Genomic DNA, 17117 nt, shown 5'->3' with positions numbered 1-17117 from the left:
CGAAATATGTATTCACAAAACTTCTCCAATCGAACACATACAAATTCTCCCGTCTTTCCTACAAACAGTTTCATATCTGTATCATTAGGCTTCCGTAATTTTCGTCCGTCCCAGACGAACAACTTTAGTCGAAGCGTTGTCGTGAAACTTTAAAACGGCGACGAAGACCACGCTAACCCATGGAAACGCTGAATATTAAATTCAATTTGTTTCCTCGTAGACATCGCGCAACGCCGAGAAGTGACGCGTGTTTCCATCTCACGGATTTACATAAGTGACTTATGGTCAGTGGGTGTTACACCCTCATCGAGGGATGGTCTGCTCGGATATCTTTGATGTGACGTTCGTATAGGGATTCAAATGAGGGATGGTCGTTATGAGGCTGGGTATAGAATATCATACGCGTGTACTCGTATTTGGTTTCGTGACACGCGTGCATTGCAGACGAATACTTTCGTTACAGGCACGAATTACTAGAACGGAATTTAAGAACACGTAAAGATTGCTTTATTGTTTTAGAGATACATTTGATGATTATAGAGATAGATTTTCCTGGAAAGTGATAGTGACTATGATTGCTATTGATAATGCTTCGAAAATTTTGAACGATTCTGTAGATTTACACGTATCAATGTATATTCTAACTCTATGATTTCCATATGAATCGTTAATATTGTTTTATAATAAGAATAATCGTATTATAATCATCATGATGTTTGACTACAATTATCTTTGTGTTTTTTATTCGTCTGTTTACCAGTATTCTATTTTTTAGATTTGTAAGTGGTTTTCGTCTTGTCAACTAAAGCTAGCGATTATCCAAAGACAAACTAATTTTTAGGGCCAAGTAAACACTTGTGTTGCATTAAAATGAAACTACTTGATAAAACGTTAGAACATACAGACAATAGGAAACACAGTGAAACTAGATGTGCATGACAGCCAATTGAAAGCCGAGGTCCGATATTTTTCCATATTGATTCTTCATCTTAAACAAATATCGTTATCAATAACTATATTATCGATATGATAATAAAATATTCTTAAATTGGTCGTAAAACGGTACTGATTAAAATTAAAATATCTACGATATCCATAATTGATACATAGAAACGATCAATTACATTACACCATCTGAGACCGAAATAACAGTCACATTTTTAATCAATATCTACAATTATTATCATACCCTTTGCGAAAAACAAATTAAAAACAGGATTAAAATAAAATAAGAAAAGCTACGTATTAAAACGTTATCGTTTATCGTTTATCGTTTATCGAAAAATGCATTTATGTCGACTTACTTTAATTCGACTATAGCTATCATAATATCAAATTAATGATAAAAACCGAAATGATCTATTACATAAACCGAGTACGAACCATCGCAATATCGTACTAAATTAGAAATCGGAGTGAACAAATTTCTTCCTATATCTCTCTATCATGAAATAATAAACAAATCATCTCCTAAAAAATGAATATTCAACAAACGCAACCTAAGTGTCCAATCTATGATTCGTCGAAATATTCGAAGCAACAGGGACGCGCACCAAGAACGCGACCCATGAAACATAATCCGAGATTTCACGCGAAGATTATCAACGATGACCATCAGAGGGTGAACTAAAATGGAAGCAACATAACGAGGCTGTCCCGCTATAGAAGGGTGACGCTGCACATCGGCCAGTTACGATTTTTCATCCATAATTAACTGTCACCATGGACCGGTCAAGTAATCAAAATGGAAACAGGAATCCGTCACACGTTACGATCTTCGTCGTGCAACACAGCGACGCCGGTATCTGATATCGACCTAAAAATCTCACGCCCATGTAAACTTCGTAATTAATTCCATCTATCCCCTGGAACATAAAAACGCCAACGAGAAAGAACAAAATATCCGAAAAAAATTTATCCAACTCTCTCAACTTTCCTTTTATTTCTTTCTCCTCCCTTTTGTTTTATTCCTTTTTCTTCTCCTCTGTTTTTTCCATTTCTATTTCTCGCGAGAACGTGGCAACGATAATAAATGCCTCGGTTACCTTTCGTTTCGACGACTCGCGCATAACAAAGAGAACAACGACGATTCCCCCTTAGCCGACTTCATTTTCTACCGCGCGCGGAAATCATTCGGTTTTGGCGACGCGCGTTACGTTCTCGCATCTCGCTGCGCGTGAAAGCGGCTCCCTACCAAAAGAAGCAGCGGGCTTTATCAGATAAAGTCGCGCTATCGGTCTTGGCAAATAAGGGAACGCTGACAGGTGGACGATGACACACAGTGCCGGTTGTCACAGAGGCGTACGTGCCGCGACAGCTATTTTTTTCCTCTCTTTCCTTTCGCCCCGCGCACCCGTAATTTCAGTTTCGCCCAACGCTGCTCGCAAGGACCTGCCGAGTGAGTAAATTCACCACGATCGATTTTAATATACACGTGTGTGTGCGTGAACGTACATGTAAAGATGATGTACGTGAGCGTCGTTATGGCGTGAATGAATAAGTGTTGGTCATATGCTATGTTGAAGATAAGAAATTGGACAGATGGCAACAATTTCTGTGAATTTTTGATGCTGATCTGTCGTGTTGGATTTTATTAAATTATTTACGCTCAATTTGGGAATTTAAAAATAATACTGTCCTATCCACAGATTCTGTTTACTAGACTCAAACAATAATAGATGGTTAGGAATTGTTCAAGTTATAGAGGAAATAAAGGTACACTTTTATTTAAGGTTCCAATTAACGTTCTAACAAATGTTCGATTAGGAATTAAAACAGCACTGCGTGTTTCAATGGAATAAGATAAGATAAAATAAGTCTGAGCTATATTCTTGCGTCACGTGGCCAATGAGTTAAGTCCGTAGCGACGGTTAAAGATAGCCGGTTAGATAATCAATCGACTGATAAAAAGTTGCGCGTGTCTAATGCGAGAACAACACCTGTTTTTCATCGTTCTTGATAGATTTAACACTTTGACTGCCACGCCGAAATCATACGTTTCGCTCAGGACCCCACGGGAGTATTTTTATTATTCAAAGCATATAGTGGCAAAATAATAATAAATTGATGATGTAAGACAACATTCTTCCCCAATGGACCGTTTATCTTATTGGCGGTCACGGGTGACCACCGTGACGCCTTGGTAACAGTTGATAGCGACATATTATAACAAGGCTTCGTTTATTTCAACAAACCATTCGCATTCGTTATTTCGCCGTAAGCAAAACGTGCAGAATATATTGTAGAAGATATTAGTAACAGTATTTGCTCATTCTATATATAATAGAAAGGTATGTGCACACTTCTAACTTCAATTATATGATTATAAAGCAGCATTTACGATTATTTTCTAAGCTGTGTTTATAATAATATTCGTAGATTACCCCGCAAAGATATGGATGCAAACACAGAGTGTACCGTTAGATACAAGATTTGTTTTCATTTCTTTTTATTGATGTTCTAATAAAAATGTTTAATTGTTCAATGGGGCACTTTTTATTTCAAAGTATCTTCTATTTATCGGTTACATTCAAAATACCCTAACTGTCAATATTCATTCAATTTTTACAATTGTAAGAAGTTCAAGCGCTCCGGTCACCAATGACCACCGTGGCGTCACAGAAGAAACCGTAGCCAGTCATATATGACCAACGTGGCAGTCAAAGTGTTAACCTCAATACGCAAAATTCATGTGTAATGCTATTGTACTATGTTTAAAGACATTCGCGATTAATATTCTAATAAATAAATTGAAAAGCGATGATGTTATAAACACTGCTCTTTAAATTTATCTTAGGCTTTACAATTACTCTTGCCATTTTCTTGCAATGTATCAACTCGTGGAAGCACGTCATTCAATATTCAATATAACTCGTGTACTTATGAAATGAGATTAAAAAATTACCAGAAAGCAAATAAACTAAATAATCAATTATTTCTATCAGATCATGAGTAGCCTGTACCCGAATCTGTGCGAGAGATTCAAAAGCGAGGGTGTCTGCCCGATCTGCCTGATGGAAATGGAACTAACGCCCAGATACGCTTGCTCCAATCAACATACAATGTGTTATCGTTGCAAACCTTATTACTACGACTGTCCCACTTGTCAGTGGCCGTTACACAAGGAAATGCCATCGCGAACATCTTCATCGTTATCGTCAGCTAGAGATTTACAACCTCACCCACTTCCACGCAAGTTCCATCAGTATCATCCTAGCGCTCCAAAACTGGACGAGTTTCAAGAACACGAGAGAAACCGTTACCCATCACCGCCACTTCAAGATCAAGAACTAAATGATTGTGCGTACGCTCATCTGGGTTGCTGGGTGAAAGTACCGACGAATTTGATGGACCTACACGAGTCTCGGTAAAGAACGTTGCAATTTTTAATAAAGTAATTTTTAATACGAGCGAAACATAACATGAACAATTTCGAAAGAAAACTACGAAATTCTGTTGTAGATGAAATATTTGCATTGACCGATCAACATATTCATTGATTTAAATTCAACGTTCAAATTGAAATTGAAAGAAGACATAGAAATAAGAAAATAAGACATTCGCAGAAAATACGTGTATTATAGAATTCTGTAAATAATTTTTGTATCACTTTTCCATATTGATATAGAATACGATACTTACAAATACGCTAGTGAATAAACTTATTATTCAATCCAAAAGAAATAATCGTGTGTTTACGTTGTTAAGGAAAGAGAGAGAGTGAAAGTGTTCACATTGTTTTTTAAAAATTTCAGATGTCAATTCCGTCCTCACTTAGAGGAGGAACACCTTCCCACAGACGTAGCCCATAAACACGACGATTTGATCGAGTGCACCTATCGAGCGGTGGGTTGTAATGTGAAAACGTCACCCTGGAGGATTTCGATTCACGAGAACCATTGCATCTACAAGGATCGTTTCAACGAGCAGAACATTAGCGATTCCATGGAACGAGCGACCATCTCGAGTAACGATTATGAAGATCCTGAAGAATTAGTCGAATGCAAATACAGAAGATATGGCTGCATGGTGAACATGCCTAGAAGACGAAAGCAGTTACATCAAGCGAAATGTAACTATCAGAAATATGATACCGGTGATGATGATACTTCGTCAGAAGGAGAGTACGATCCTGACGAACAAGTTCCTTGCGGATGGGCCGAATATGGATGTAAAGTGAGACCTAAACGTAGTCGTTTGGAAACGCACCAACAGAAATGCAATTACAGAATGGAAGAGTGTGCTTACAAGTATAACGGATGCACCGTCAAGTTTCAACTAGCTAGAAAACACGCTCACGAAAGAAACTGCGAATTTAATTATCTTTCGTAGATCAAGTATTTTATAAAGGAAATAGATACAAGATTATTTCTTATTGGTCGGATCTTTTAGTAAACGTTTTATGAACTTTTCATTTAATCGTATAAAATATTGTTTAAAAATATTTATTATTTGAGAAATATTTTAGAAGAATTACAAGTAAATTCGCATATTATATTAGTATTTTAATGATAATTGAAAGGTTTGCGCCGTGCGTTTCATAATAAATGACGAAACGTTCTTAATCTCTCCAATATATCACGAGAAGACGTACAAGCATTCAAACCAACGTCGTTAGTACTTCCAAGTATCGATTCGCATCCAGCTATACATTGTTCCAGAAGACAGTTCAAGCACATTGAATACCACACTATTAATTACGTTACCATCGATTAGGTTAGCTTGGAGGAAGAGTGTTTCATCTAAGCGAAACGAATTCGAATTCTAAAATCAAACTCCATTCGTTAGAGAAGTAGAATTTAGAAGGTGTATTAAAAAATACAGTAGATACCCTGTAAAATATTGGTTTCCTATCTATTTTGTAATAATATATTTATCAATAACACTGTGAAACTACTTCAAGATTCAAATATCTTCTTTTACTTCAAAAAAGAAACTACAAAGCATACGATTAAATTGAACAATACGTACGCCACCCTGTGCACTTTTACTATTCCAATTACGCGTTTAATGCCAGTTAACAGGTGTCCTCCTTTTAAACGGCACATCGATTCGGTTTTCCAATGAACGAACTAAATCCAAACTTAATTACATTCGCAATCTGCAATATCATCAACTAGAACATGCGCATTTCTACGTCTGCCACGATGCATTTGCAAGAAAATTTATAAACCCTTCAACTCATGATTTCCAATAATTTGACAAATTATCCGAACATTATAATAAAAATGTATTCCTCTTCTAGAAGCGAGACAAGCACAACGAATGCAAATTTATGCAAGTTATTATTTTCTTCTTTTTTTTATGAATACGACTAAAGAACGGAAATGACACAATTTTTAATTTGAGAAAAATTTGAGAGAACAGTTTGTCAAATTACTATATTTTTATGAATACGATTAAAGAATGGAAACGACGGAATTTTTAATCTTAGAAAACTATGTAAAAATTTCATCAAATCGTTATATTTTTATGAATATTATTAAAGAAAGGAAATGACAAAATCGTCGACTAGAGAAAGAGGCGAGTAAAGATTTTGTCACTAATACTGTTCATTCTCTTCATTGATTCTCTCTATCTCTCTTCTCCGCCCTCTTTCCATCCATCCTGGATCGTTGCAATCTCGTTGTATCATGAACACGATAGTGAAACTTACACTGCCATTCGAGGGATGATCCGGGGCATGATCGCCTGGAATGAGGGAATGATGGGTATGCCTGGGACATCGAACACCTGGAAGCTAATGATGTACAGCTTTCCTAGCCGCTAACTATCGCACTGTTTCGTGGCATTGCAACGCTAACACGAACGTTTATGGCGATCATTTATAAAACCACCGAAAAACCTTGAGAAACGAACTGTCTACAACGTGACTATACTCTCGCGTCAACGGGAAATATTTTCCACGTCCTATGCTCAGGTATTAAGATAATAAATCGCGCCGAACGCATTTATAACCGTATCTTGCTGTACAAGTTAACAGGTTGGTCGTTGCACGTGTCAGCGGAGGAAAATTGAATCTTCAAATAGGAATTTTTACGATGATGATAGGTTTGCGGAATAAAGGTGAGTAAGGATGTACTTTTGTAGTGTACGTCTAAGTTTGCTCTTCTTTAGGTAAGACGGATTATTTGGAGAATTAATTGCTTTTTTTTTAGAGATAAGTTTGAAGAAAGGAAGTTAGTTCGATGAATTATGTGCATATTTATGGTAAGAAAATTATATCAATTTCTGTATTTCTTTTTAGATTATTTCATTCTAATTACCTCAACGAAAGTATAAATCAACGTTAATAAAAGATTCCTCGAATTCCTTTATTCATTTCGATTATAAAATTTCGCGAATCGAATCTTTATTGAATTTTGGCAATGTGAAACCATTACATCTTTGAAACTTTCCATTTTTTGCTAAACGTTTCCATATCTAAAATATCGAATATTTTGCCAAGTATCTGATAATTTATTATTACATTTTCTTTTTCTCTTCGTCTGTAAAAAAGATATGCCTGTCTAAAATATCAGGATAAAAGTGGATTCAGAGGGAAAAAGATTCGACGATTGACTGCATGAAAATCTCCAAAGAATCCAAAGATCCGAGTATATAGCTTTTTAGATACTACATAAATATTGAACGGGCCGGAAAATGGTAAGCTCTTGTCCGTTCACAGTTCACAGAAGCTGTCACCAGCCCGGCCAGAACTTTAACGATCAACGCTGACCCGGGCGATGGACAAAAGGGAATAGAAGCTGTTTTACATAGTAAAGACCAAGAAAGACTACCATCACCGCGACCCAACCGAATTCTTAAAGAAGATATTCACTTTTGAAGTAAGAAGAGGTTATTTCGCGAAATGCGAACGAGGCGTTCCAGTTTCTTTTTCTTTCCCACGTTATTTTCATCTTACTACAGAAAATATGTACGTGAAATATTGGAAACTTTTATATCAGACTGAAATAACTAATGAAATGATCCAGCGATGTCTTATTTATGTAAAAATATTTTACAAATGAATAATAAACGAGCAAAATATACGATAGAAATACAATGGAATATTTTATTACTTCCCCAACATTTATCCTAAGTAAATATCATTATTCTATATTAAGAATAATAGAAGGTACCTGATCAAAAGCTAGCAGTTTCCTTTCAATTTCAATTAAAATGAACACTAGACTTCTATGTTCTGAATGAACATCTATGAATGAACGTGATGTGTAATATTGAAAATCAGTCTCTGTTTGTGAAACGCTTCTAGCCAATATTGATATTTATAACTTTATTGCAAGTATAAATAAAAGGGAATTCAAAGATGAGGAAATCAGTAACCGTATTCAAATGTCTAAAACGAAAGTGGATATAAGCTGTGTGCGCTCTGCTCGGTAGCTGGTAGGAAGGAAAAGGGTGGTGAAGGGGTGCGAGAAAATTACACCCCTGGGGAACAGATCTGACGACGAGTGACACGAAGGGTCACGCTGAGCGAGAAGTCAGGCGACTTTAATTAAGACACAGGTGTCTTTTACTTATAGTTACACCGAGTTTCTCCAAGGGAATCATAGGAAATATGTCTATTACGGATGGAAAAAATACACACTAGCCTAATCTTCAGGTAAACCCTTACTGTCCCTTTAGACCATATTTAATTCGTGATTTTGAAGAATCACTCATCGCCATAATAATTTTTATTCTAAATACAAAAGTAATTTGCAACTTTATTATGATAGAATTCATTAAGCTTTTCTCAGCAATTTTCTACATCAAATTAAATAATTTATGAATAATTTTGCAAGATCAACATGCTTGCCACGGATCAATTTATTTTAGAATACATCACGTGTCTAAGTAAATAGAAAAATACAGTTTCATCTAAAGAAGCAAAAATCATTTTTAAATCTCAGAGACACTTTCATATAGACTCGTATCCGTGAATTTGTGTCCATCATAATTATCGTATCTCATGTTACGTATTACTATCCTCCTCAGAATAAAATTTTAATTTTATTTAAAACACCTCTCCGAGTAATGAGAATAGTTCGAGAAATTATTGCGTAAAAATATCAAAATCACGATCGAAATTTAAATTTCGAAAATATTCCGTATAAACTGAAAGGAATGTCTGTTTTGCGCCAAAAAATTCTAACATTGTCTTGCCTAAAGCGAATTTAATGGCGGACTGGGATTTTTCGTCGGAAATCCACGTAGAATGTCTCAGCCAAGATGTAGACTGGCGCCTGACCCAAGAATCACCTTTAATGCATGTATTCATACGATAAGCTGGTAGCTTCAAATCAGACGCATAGGTAGAATAAGTGTTATAAGGATTTCAACAAGGGCGAACACTTCTTGACAAAGCAAGCGACTCGTCGGATATCTTCCAGTTATTTCCCTTAAATACTGTCCAAACAGTCAAATCCTTGCTGCAAAAGCACGATATCCTTCTATGAGTATCTGTCACTGGGGGGAACCCCTTATGAAAACCGTATCAAGGGATCCTTCCTTGGAGTAGATGTCAACGATATTGACTTTTTATCATGTCGACGTATATCAAGAGGAATTTGGTAATACAGTGGAAATTACGAATTTTTACAATGGGGAGAAATTTAACATTTGAGGGTTTTAAGCAATGATAATTCAATAGCGCGTAATTGTATATAATAATATTTAACACTGTATATATTAGGTTGTCTGAATAGTTTCTTTAGTTTTATGAGGAAATAATAGACGCACAATGTTTTTTGTTTAATATTATTTTATCGAATTACGTCCGATCCGTTTTGTTATGTTAAGATAAACACCGCGACATTTCACAGACATGGTTTCATGTTTATATGAAGGTGCACTGTTGTAAAAGACAAGTTTGCGAAAGAAAGACACTTTTCGGACAACCTAATAGTTTAATTAGCTTACGATAAATTCAAGTGTGGAAAGAATATATATGATATATGTAGAAAATTTGAAAAATCTTCAAAGTGGAATGCTAACTATGGAACTTGATAGATAAAACAAATTTATGTATGTTAGATCCATTTCTCTCGTTCCGCCCATAAAAATATGAAACTGTACAAAATCCGCAGTTTATTAGTAAATAATGTGTACAACTTCTTGTACGAAACTTTGCAACTTTAAATAAAAAACCTAAAAATGTATTACTTCACTAGCAAATAACCTTACAAATAATAATTTCCTCCATTTGGAGGTACAGGGTATCGATTAAGGTACATCCAGTTATGTATAATATTTCACTTTCCCTTGCTACGACCGTTTCAAATGGCCCCAGGTAAAGGCGATCTAAAGCCACTTAAGAATCTCAATTTACGACACTCTCCACACGCTAATTTCCTGTACCTACATACATTGAGAGATCCAAGGCCTTCGTGTACTGTAACAATTGATATTAATAACCATTTCGTTCTCAGCGTGAATTACTTGTCTATTTCGTAATACCATTCACCCATATATCTGTATCCTCCTGCACGATCTCGTTGCCGATATTATCGTTATCTATGTACCGCGACCACCCGTTGATCATCGTGCGTTGATCACGAAAAGCTGGAGCAAGTCTATAAACTGTACGGTATTCGGAACAGGGCTCATATGCTGGCCACAAGTTCCAGACCATAATATTCTCACATAAATACATCTCGCCTAAGTAAAACGGAGCGAAGCTTCAGGTCAGTGGCGAACACCTTGCACGAAGCACGCACGCGAACTCAATAATTCACTATGAAGTTGCTCTCGACGCCGCGAAGGGGAAAGGCAGTCGTATCTCAATTTTGTCAGGATATAACTATCAGCGTTTCGGTAACGAGAAAATCCACGCCAATCCTATGGAAGGGCCTTGGTGATTGGATACCGAAACATCTGATTCCCTGGGCACGTACGCGATTATCGTTCATCGATAGATCGTAACTACAGCCGAGTTTTCTACGGATCAAGATTTATGTCGAACAGATATCCGCTCGCGAGAGTGCATGACGAACGAAGAGTATAACCAGGATGATCGTCAAGTGATTGTAGAGTTTGCAGAGTTAGTTCCCGCTGAAGATTCTCTTTTTAAAATGAAACGATGAATAAAGCGTGGAGAGTTGCGGGCAGCGTTGATCGATTAATGCGTAGGAGGAGGAGATGTTGATTCTTGGAAATAGAGATTGATTTAATTTATTGATGAAATTAATCGTCAATTGGTAATTGTAAGTATTGATCTTTAAGATTGTCAATTGATGATTAAAGATATCAGATATTAAATTTGTATAATATGTACATTATGAATTAAAATAAAGCATATTTATGGGATCTTTTTATTTCTCACCGTGTAACTGTAATTATTAGTTCCGTGGTTTTCCCTCCGGTCGATACGCGATATTCAGATGAAAATGTTGCAAGGATTTCGTAAAAAAGGTGCGAATGTTTTTATATGTAGATGAGATGTCGAAGGTAGGAAATGGAATTTTCAGAGAATATAGGAAATGGAATTTTTTAATAGAATACATCTTTCTAGGAAAATCGATGAATAAAAAATTTGTAAAAAGACTGTACTGATTTACAGTATACAAATCTTTGATACAAAGCCACGAACTATATCATATTTCCACCTCGCCTCCTTTTTGACCTAAATTCTCTGATAATCATAATACAAACAATTTTCTGGACGTCTTATATCAAATTCTTTCAAGTTATCATCGACAAGCGAGGTGAGATTAACTTTATATTACGTCAAAGCGCGTGTCGGTGTAATCTAATTTAGCTGATCGCAGGATTGGTTTGTTTGTAGTAAACCCGACACGATGTTTCAACTGGTTTTCCAGCAATTACGTTAACAACTCCAATACTTGTTTCCGCGCACGTTCCTGACAAACGACTTCTGCGTTCGAGGTTTATAAAGAGGGAAAGTCTCTCGGTGCGGGATTACAATTTTTAATATAACTCTTTGCATGAAAAAAGACGATAAGCGAGAAGGAATTGGAGAAACGAGATACAAAGAAGCGTAAGAAAATACTACCCAAAAATATTTTATCAAACTTATTATTCGACGATTAGTGAGAAGAGACATCGTTAAGACAATTAGTTGTTGATTTACAAAACCATACGCTGAAATTATTGCTTGAGGAAAATATTATTTAAGGAACAACTACGTGTACTGAACATGCTAAAAGAAAAACTGTAACAGTAATATTCGCATTGTCTAACTACAAAGAATAACGATATCGCTTAAACAATTTGTAACAAAGTAATATAAAGTATTTTTATTTGAACGTTAACTCGTATCGCATGGACCATATGAAAAATCATAGACAATAAGAATAATCAGTGAACTCGTTCAATTTTACAACCGACACTTCCAGTTACTTGAAAATGTTGTAAAGTACATCGTACACGGAATATCGCAGATAGTAGAAATGTAATCAATGAACTTTTAATTGATTATATACCTTCAATTGGTGTTTTCTTTTTCTGAACCCTTTCTTCGTGTCGACAGAAATATTGCAGAAACAAGAACGGCATTTACATACCAAGACGAGAACGAAGGGTGACGAAGGAACAAAAAGAAAGAGAAGCAACAGTAGCGACAGTATGAAGAAACGAATTTAATGAAACGCAAGAAACCCGAATAAAAGTGTATTTGTAATGCAAATACGCGTTGGACCAGTCCCGGAGGGCCGAAAAATGAAAAGCCGATGAAACAGCCGGCTACGAAATCGACCGTCCCATCACTCTCGCTTAATCCGATTTCAAATTCTTCGACGTCTCCGAATCACGTCTCCGAGACGCTTTCCGCTTTCTGCAATCTCGCTTAAAAAATCCTGATTTCTTTCTTTTAATTACCTCGGGGACCCGGCTGATCGTCAAACCGAGTACACGCCTGGAATCCTTATTAAACGAAATCCGAATTCTCGGTAGTATCAGAATCGTATCTTGCCGCGCTAACCTGATTAACGTTTTACAGTATGCAGAATTTCATAGTTTAGATTCCCCTCATTAGCGTATTTGATATTGTTAAGGTATAGAGAGAATTTGAAAAAACAAATAGTTTAAATTTATTTACAAATTATTCAGCTCTACATATACGTTATTCTATGGAGGACTCAATAACCTACTCGCTCGGTTGTTTGTTCGCTTCTGACGATTCTAATCACTTCTAACGGCTTTTAATAACTTCTAACCGCTTTCGTCTCAACTGAGACCTAGAGGTCCTTCAACGCTCACATACACTTTCACACGTACAGTATAAATGTATCATCTACTTAACAGATATATTAAGGGGAGTCCTGAATTATAATGTTCTAAAACAGCGTCTTCTTGTGATTTTCTCTAGAAGGAAAAAAAAGAAATGAAGTTATTGAATTTTGAGGTATAATTTTATAAATATTTAACGAATACAAAAAATTTTTTTTAAGTAAAAAAAATTATAACAGATTTCTAAGCCTATTTCATGGGCTGCGGTTTTCAATCGGAGTGAAAGATTCGCCTCGTAATTCTTGACTGAAACGGAAAACCAAAAGGGATTAAATTATTATATATTTTTCTTCTCGATGAAATAAAAAAAAGGCAGAAAATAGTGTGACATTAAAAATTTTGGCGGGTTTAAAGAAAAAATGTGTTTTTCAAAAAGAAAAAATTAACTTTAAGGTACTATAACAATTATTTAAATAAACTTTTTGACGAACTTTTTTAGTTGATTGAGAAGAAAAATATATAATAATTTAATGCTTTTTTGGTTCTTCGTTTCAGTCAAGAATTACAAGTGGATCTTTCACGCCGATTAAAAACTATAGCCCATGAAATAGGCTTAGAAATCTGTTATAATTTTTTTTTACTTAAAAAAAATTTTTTGTATTCGTTAAATATTTATAAAACTATACCTCAAAATTCAATAACTCCATTTCTTTCTTTCCCTCGTAAAAAGATCACAAAAGGACGCTGTTTTAGAACACTATAATTCAGGACACCCCCTTAAGTACGTCTAACCTATTGAGAAAGCACCATCTATTTGAAAATAATTAAATAAAATAATATTTTGTCAATATATTGAACTATGATAATACAGAAAATTGAGACGTTAGTTATTTCTACGATCTGTTTCACGTATCCGATTGTGAATCACTGATTTCCTTATAAACATTATTTTGCTAATTAAATCAGACAAAAGATTCATTTAAGACTTTCACAAGATGGGCAATCAGCGTGCAATAGAATTATGCTTAAAGATATAATTCATATGCTAATTCAGAGGAGAGGTAGTCAAAGAAAGTGATTGAAATGAATAAAGAAATTCTATGAATGTGTTCATAAAGTTCCCACTCGATCGGTCTTCTACTTAGAAGTACATTTCCTTTCAAGTAGGTACTTATATCTATCTCACCTTGCTTCGAGTCTACTTGCATACAGTAGAATTTCTCTCTTGCATCATTGTTCCAAGCTACTTTCAAACTACTTATACTCGTCTATTAATAACGTTTCTCAGCCACCAACGTTTATAAGCAACCACCTCCTCACGCAAATCCAAAAAAGACGTTCGTGTTCCTTAAGTCTGCTCGATGGAAGCGGGAAAGAGCCGACGTATAAATATTATCGAAGCTTCGGCTGGGTGGATATTAGCGCGGAGAGAGAAACGAAAGAGTATACGACGAGTGTCGAGAATCGAAGGAATCATTATTTACCGAGAGAGCTGGCTATTGTCCTCTTCGACGGATGCATTGTCGAATTAAGGGCTTTTGTGACAGCGAATCGTGGAAGCGCACAATACTTTCGCCTCTCTTTCGCTCCCATCATCTTTCTCCTCTATTCTTTTTTCGTCCATCGTACACAGATTTCCCTCTCTTTTTCACCCCTTTCCCTCCCCCTTCCATCGTACATCTCCCTCCGCGCGAATCGCTTTGACAGTTACCTCGCAAATGAAAGCACTTTTCCGCCGAATAGACAAAATAAATCGAGTCCCTCATACAATGTCGATGATTTCGTAACAATGCGTGTCTGCTCGGCGTCCGACCTACGCACGAATAAATAGGCAACCCCATCCACGGAAAGTCCCTATCGTCAGACGATAAAGCAGCGTTCATTGTGTTCTTTTATCGGGTATAAAAATGTAAGGCCCAAGAGTGATCTTTATCAGGCTAGAATCATCGGACGTTGTCGAGTTTCGTTCTTGGTTATTTGTTCGTTGAATTTTTAATTGACGTTTATAAGATTGATGAATCACGCATGTGCTTCAAGAGTAACATAATTTTTGAATCTTTTAGGAACGGAAATTTTTTAGAAGAATTAATTATAAAACATAGAATGTAAAAATAGTAGACTCTAGGAAACAATGGTCAAATATTATTCTTATACTTTCAAGTCACTGTTTGATCGAATTTAAGAAAATTCATTTGTAAGGAAACAAACAGTTCCAATGAAAGAAATGGCTAACACTTTGTACTTTGTTAAAGTAGCAGGTCATTTTAAAATTAAACTAAGTATTAAAACCAATTCTGTGGTCAAAGCTTGAATCGTGTGATATTCGTGGTAACGTGGTAACAAAGAAGCGTTAATACGAACGTTTATTATTTAAAGTATGTACATTATAAGAACAAGCGTTCGTGTTAATAAACGGGAAAAATGTCGAAACGTACATGCGAGAGGAAAGCGGCGATAACAAAAAGCCAGGGGCGTGTGTTCTTCCAATGATTTATCGATGGTAATTAAAGAGCCGAACGTCACCACCGGCTGCGTGTAGATGACCAATGGCCGGTGCGTGAGCCACGTATTAATAGTACCTTTTAACATCCACCGCGAACCTTGCTTCAACAGCCATTTCCGTCGTTAAATAAATACGCCATCGAGTCACGTGTACACGCGATTTTGCTCGTAACTTGATGCAAATTTCCCGCTGATACCAATACGCGCAGTAATTGTCCATGATAATAAAAAATTTACATTGAACATATTGCAACCATAGATTTCGAATTAATATTCTCTCGTTTCAAGTCTATCGAACGCCTTCTGGTTCACTTTCGAATGCAAATTATCGCACACGGCCACCGTAATGAACAGAAAAGTGTATTTTATAGGATTCAAAGATTCATGAATAAACATTAAAATATAAGAGGAGCGAAAGAATCGCAAAGGAATCCAATATGTTTTTAAAATACAAAAAGTTCTCAAGACCTGGACAAAGTCTTAGTCGCGTTTGTACGTGACGGAGTACTTGTAAGATGATACTGAGAACCGGTCCAGATACATTTTCATTGTACCACCTCAAATATCTTCGTCATAATACTCGTCACTCGAGACTTCGAAACCTCCTCGATAACATCAAACTTTTAACCTTACACTTGCCCCGCTATTTCCTATTATTATTCGCTATCTTTCGCCTGTTCTATTTATAATAACCCCGTAACAATCTGCCTCCCTATAACCTGAGAATCTTCCCCAAAATCAACTTCGCATCCAATCATCCACTAAATCTTCCCTTACAGACACCAATTTTGACATGTTCGTCTTCAATCTCTATCCATACCTTTCTAATCGTGTTTGACTTCTACCAAACACGATCTTATCTATAGTAATGTCGGGCCAATGCCTTTTCATCGCGACGCATTAGTCGCCGAGACTTTGACGAACCAATTAAATAAATGGTCTTAAATTGTACAGCCGATGGTAGGGTAGCGTCGCGTCGTGGCGCCTTTATCCACGGCGCCTCCGCGTTTCTTCCATTAAGGATCACCCCTGTACGTACCCCTTCGCATTGGAAAGCAGAACCAGGGCCACTCTCAGCCCTCTTGCTCGTCCTCTTTCGACGCTTCGCCCGTCGTTGTCATCGGTGGCGTTACTGGAATTACATTGGATCCACAAAGGGTTGAGGAAAGACTTTCATCAATGCATACAACACGTCCATTGTTCTTCCGCGTAAGATTGATCCCTCCTGGTTTTCTAAACGTACCCCATGGAAACACAAGACGAGATACGTCTTTGAAATTGTAGGCTGTTCTTATTACTATGATGCTGTATATATAGATAACAAGCTGCGTGAATTATTTATACTAAAAAAGGGTGTAACGTACCAGCGTGACAAAGGATCATTGTTTCGCAATGTGACCAAGTACGATATGTACGTTACATGATTTCTATGAATTTACGGTGTA

General features: G+C 36.3%; 2 protein-coding genes across 2 annotated transcripts in view; one reads left to right on the top strand and one right to left on the bottom strand.

Annotated features, from left to right (window-relative positions):
- Positions 1-17117, bottom strand: part of LOC117213788 — a 245914-nt gene that overhangs the window by 155860 nt on the left and 72937 nt on the right. The window lies entirely within an intron of this gene.
- On the top strand, positions 3948-6271 carry LOC117213789 (TNF receptor-associated factor family protein DDB_G0290965-like). The gene is made up of 2 exons (XM_033459449.1): positions 3948-4366; positions 4755-6271. The coding sequence occupies exons 1-2, from the start codon at positions 3948-3950 to the stop codon at positions 5329-5331; spliced, it is 996 nt and encodes a 331-aa protein (XP_033315340.1). The 3' UTR covers positions 5332-6271.

This window comes from Bombus bifarius, unplaced genomic scaffold, assembly GCF_011952205.1.
Source record: "Bombus bifarius isolate JDL3187 unplaced genomic scaffold, Bbif_JDL3187 scf7180000009125, whole genome shotgun sequence".
Lineage (NCBI taxonomy): Eukaryota > Metazoa > Arthropoda > Insecta > Hymenoptera > Apidae > Bombus > Bombus bifarius.
Note: the sequence above shows the minus strand (reverse complement) of the source record. Positions and strands in the feature narration are given on the sequence as shown.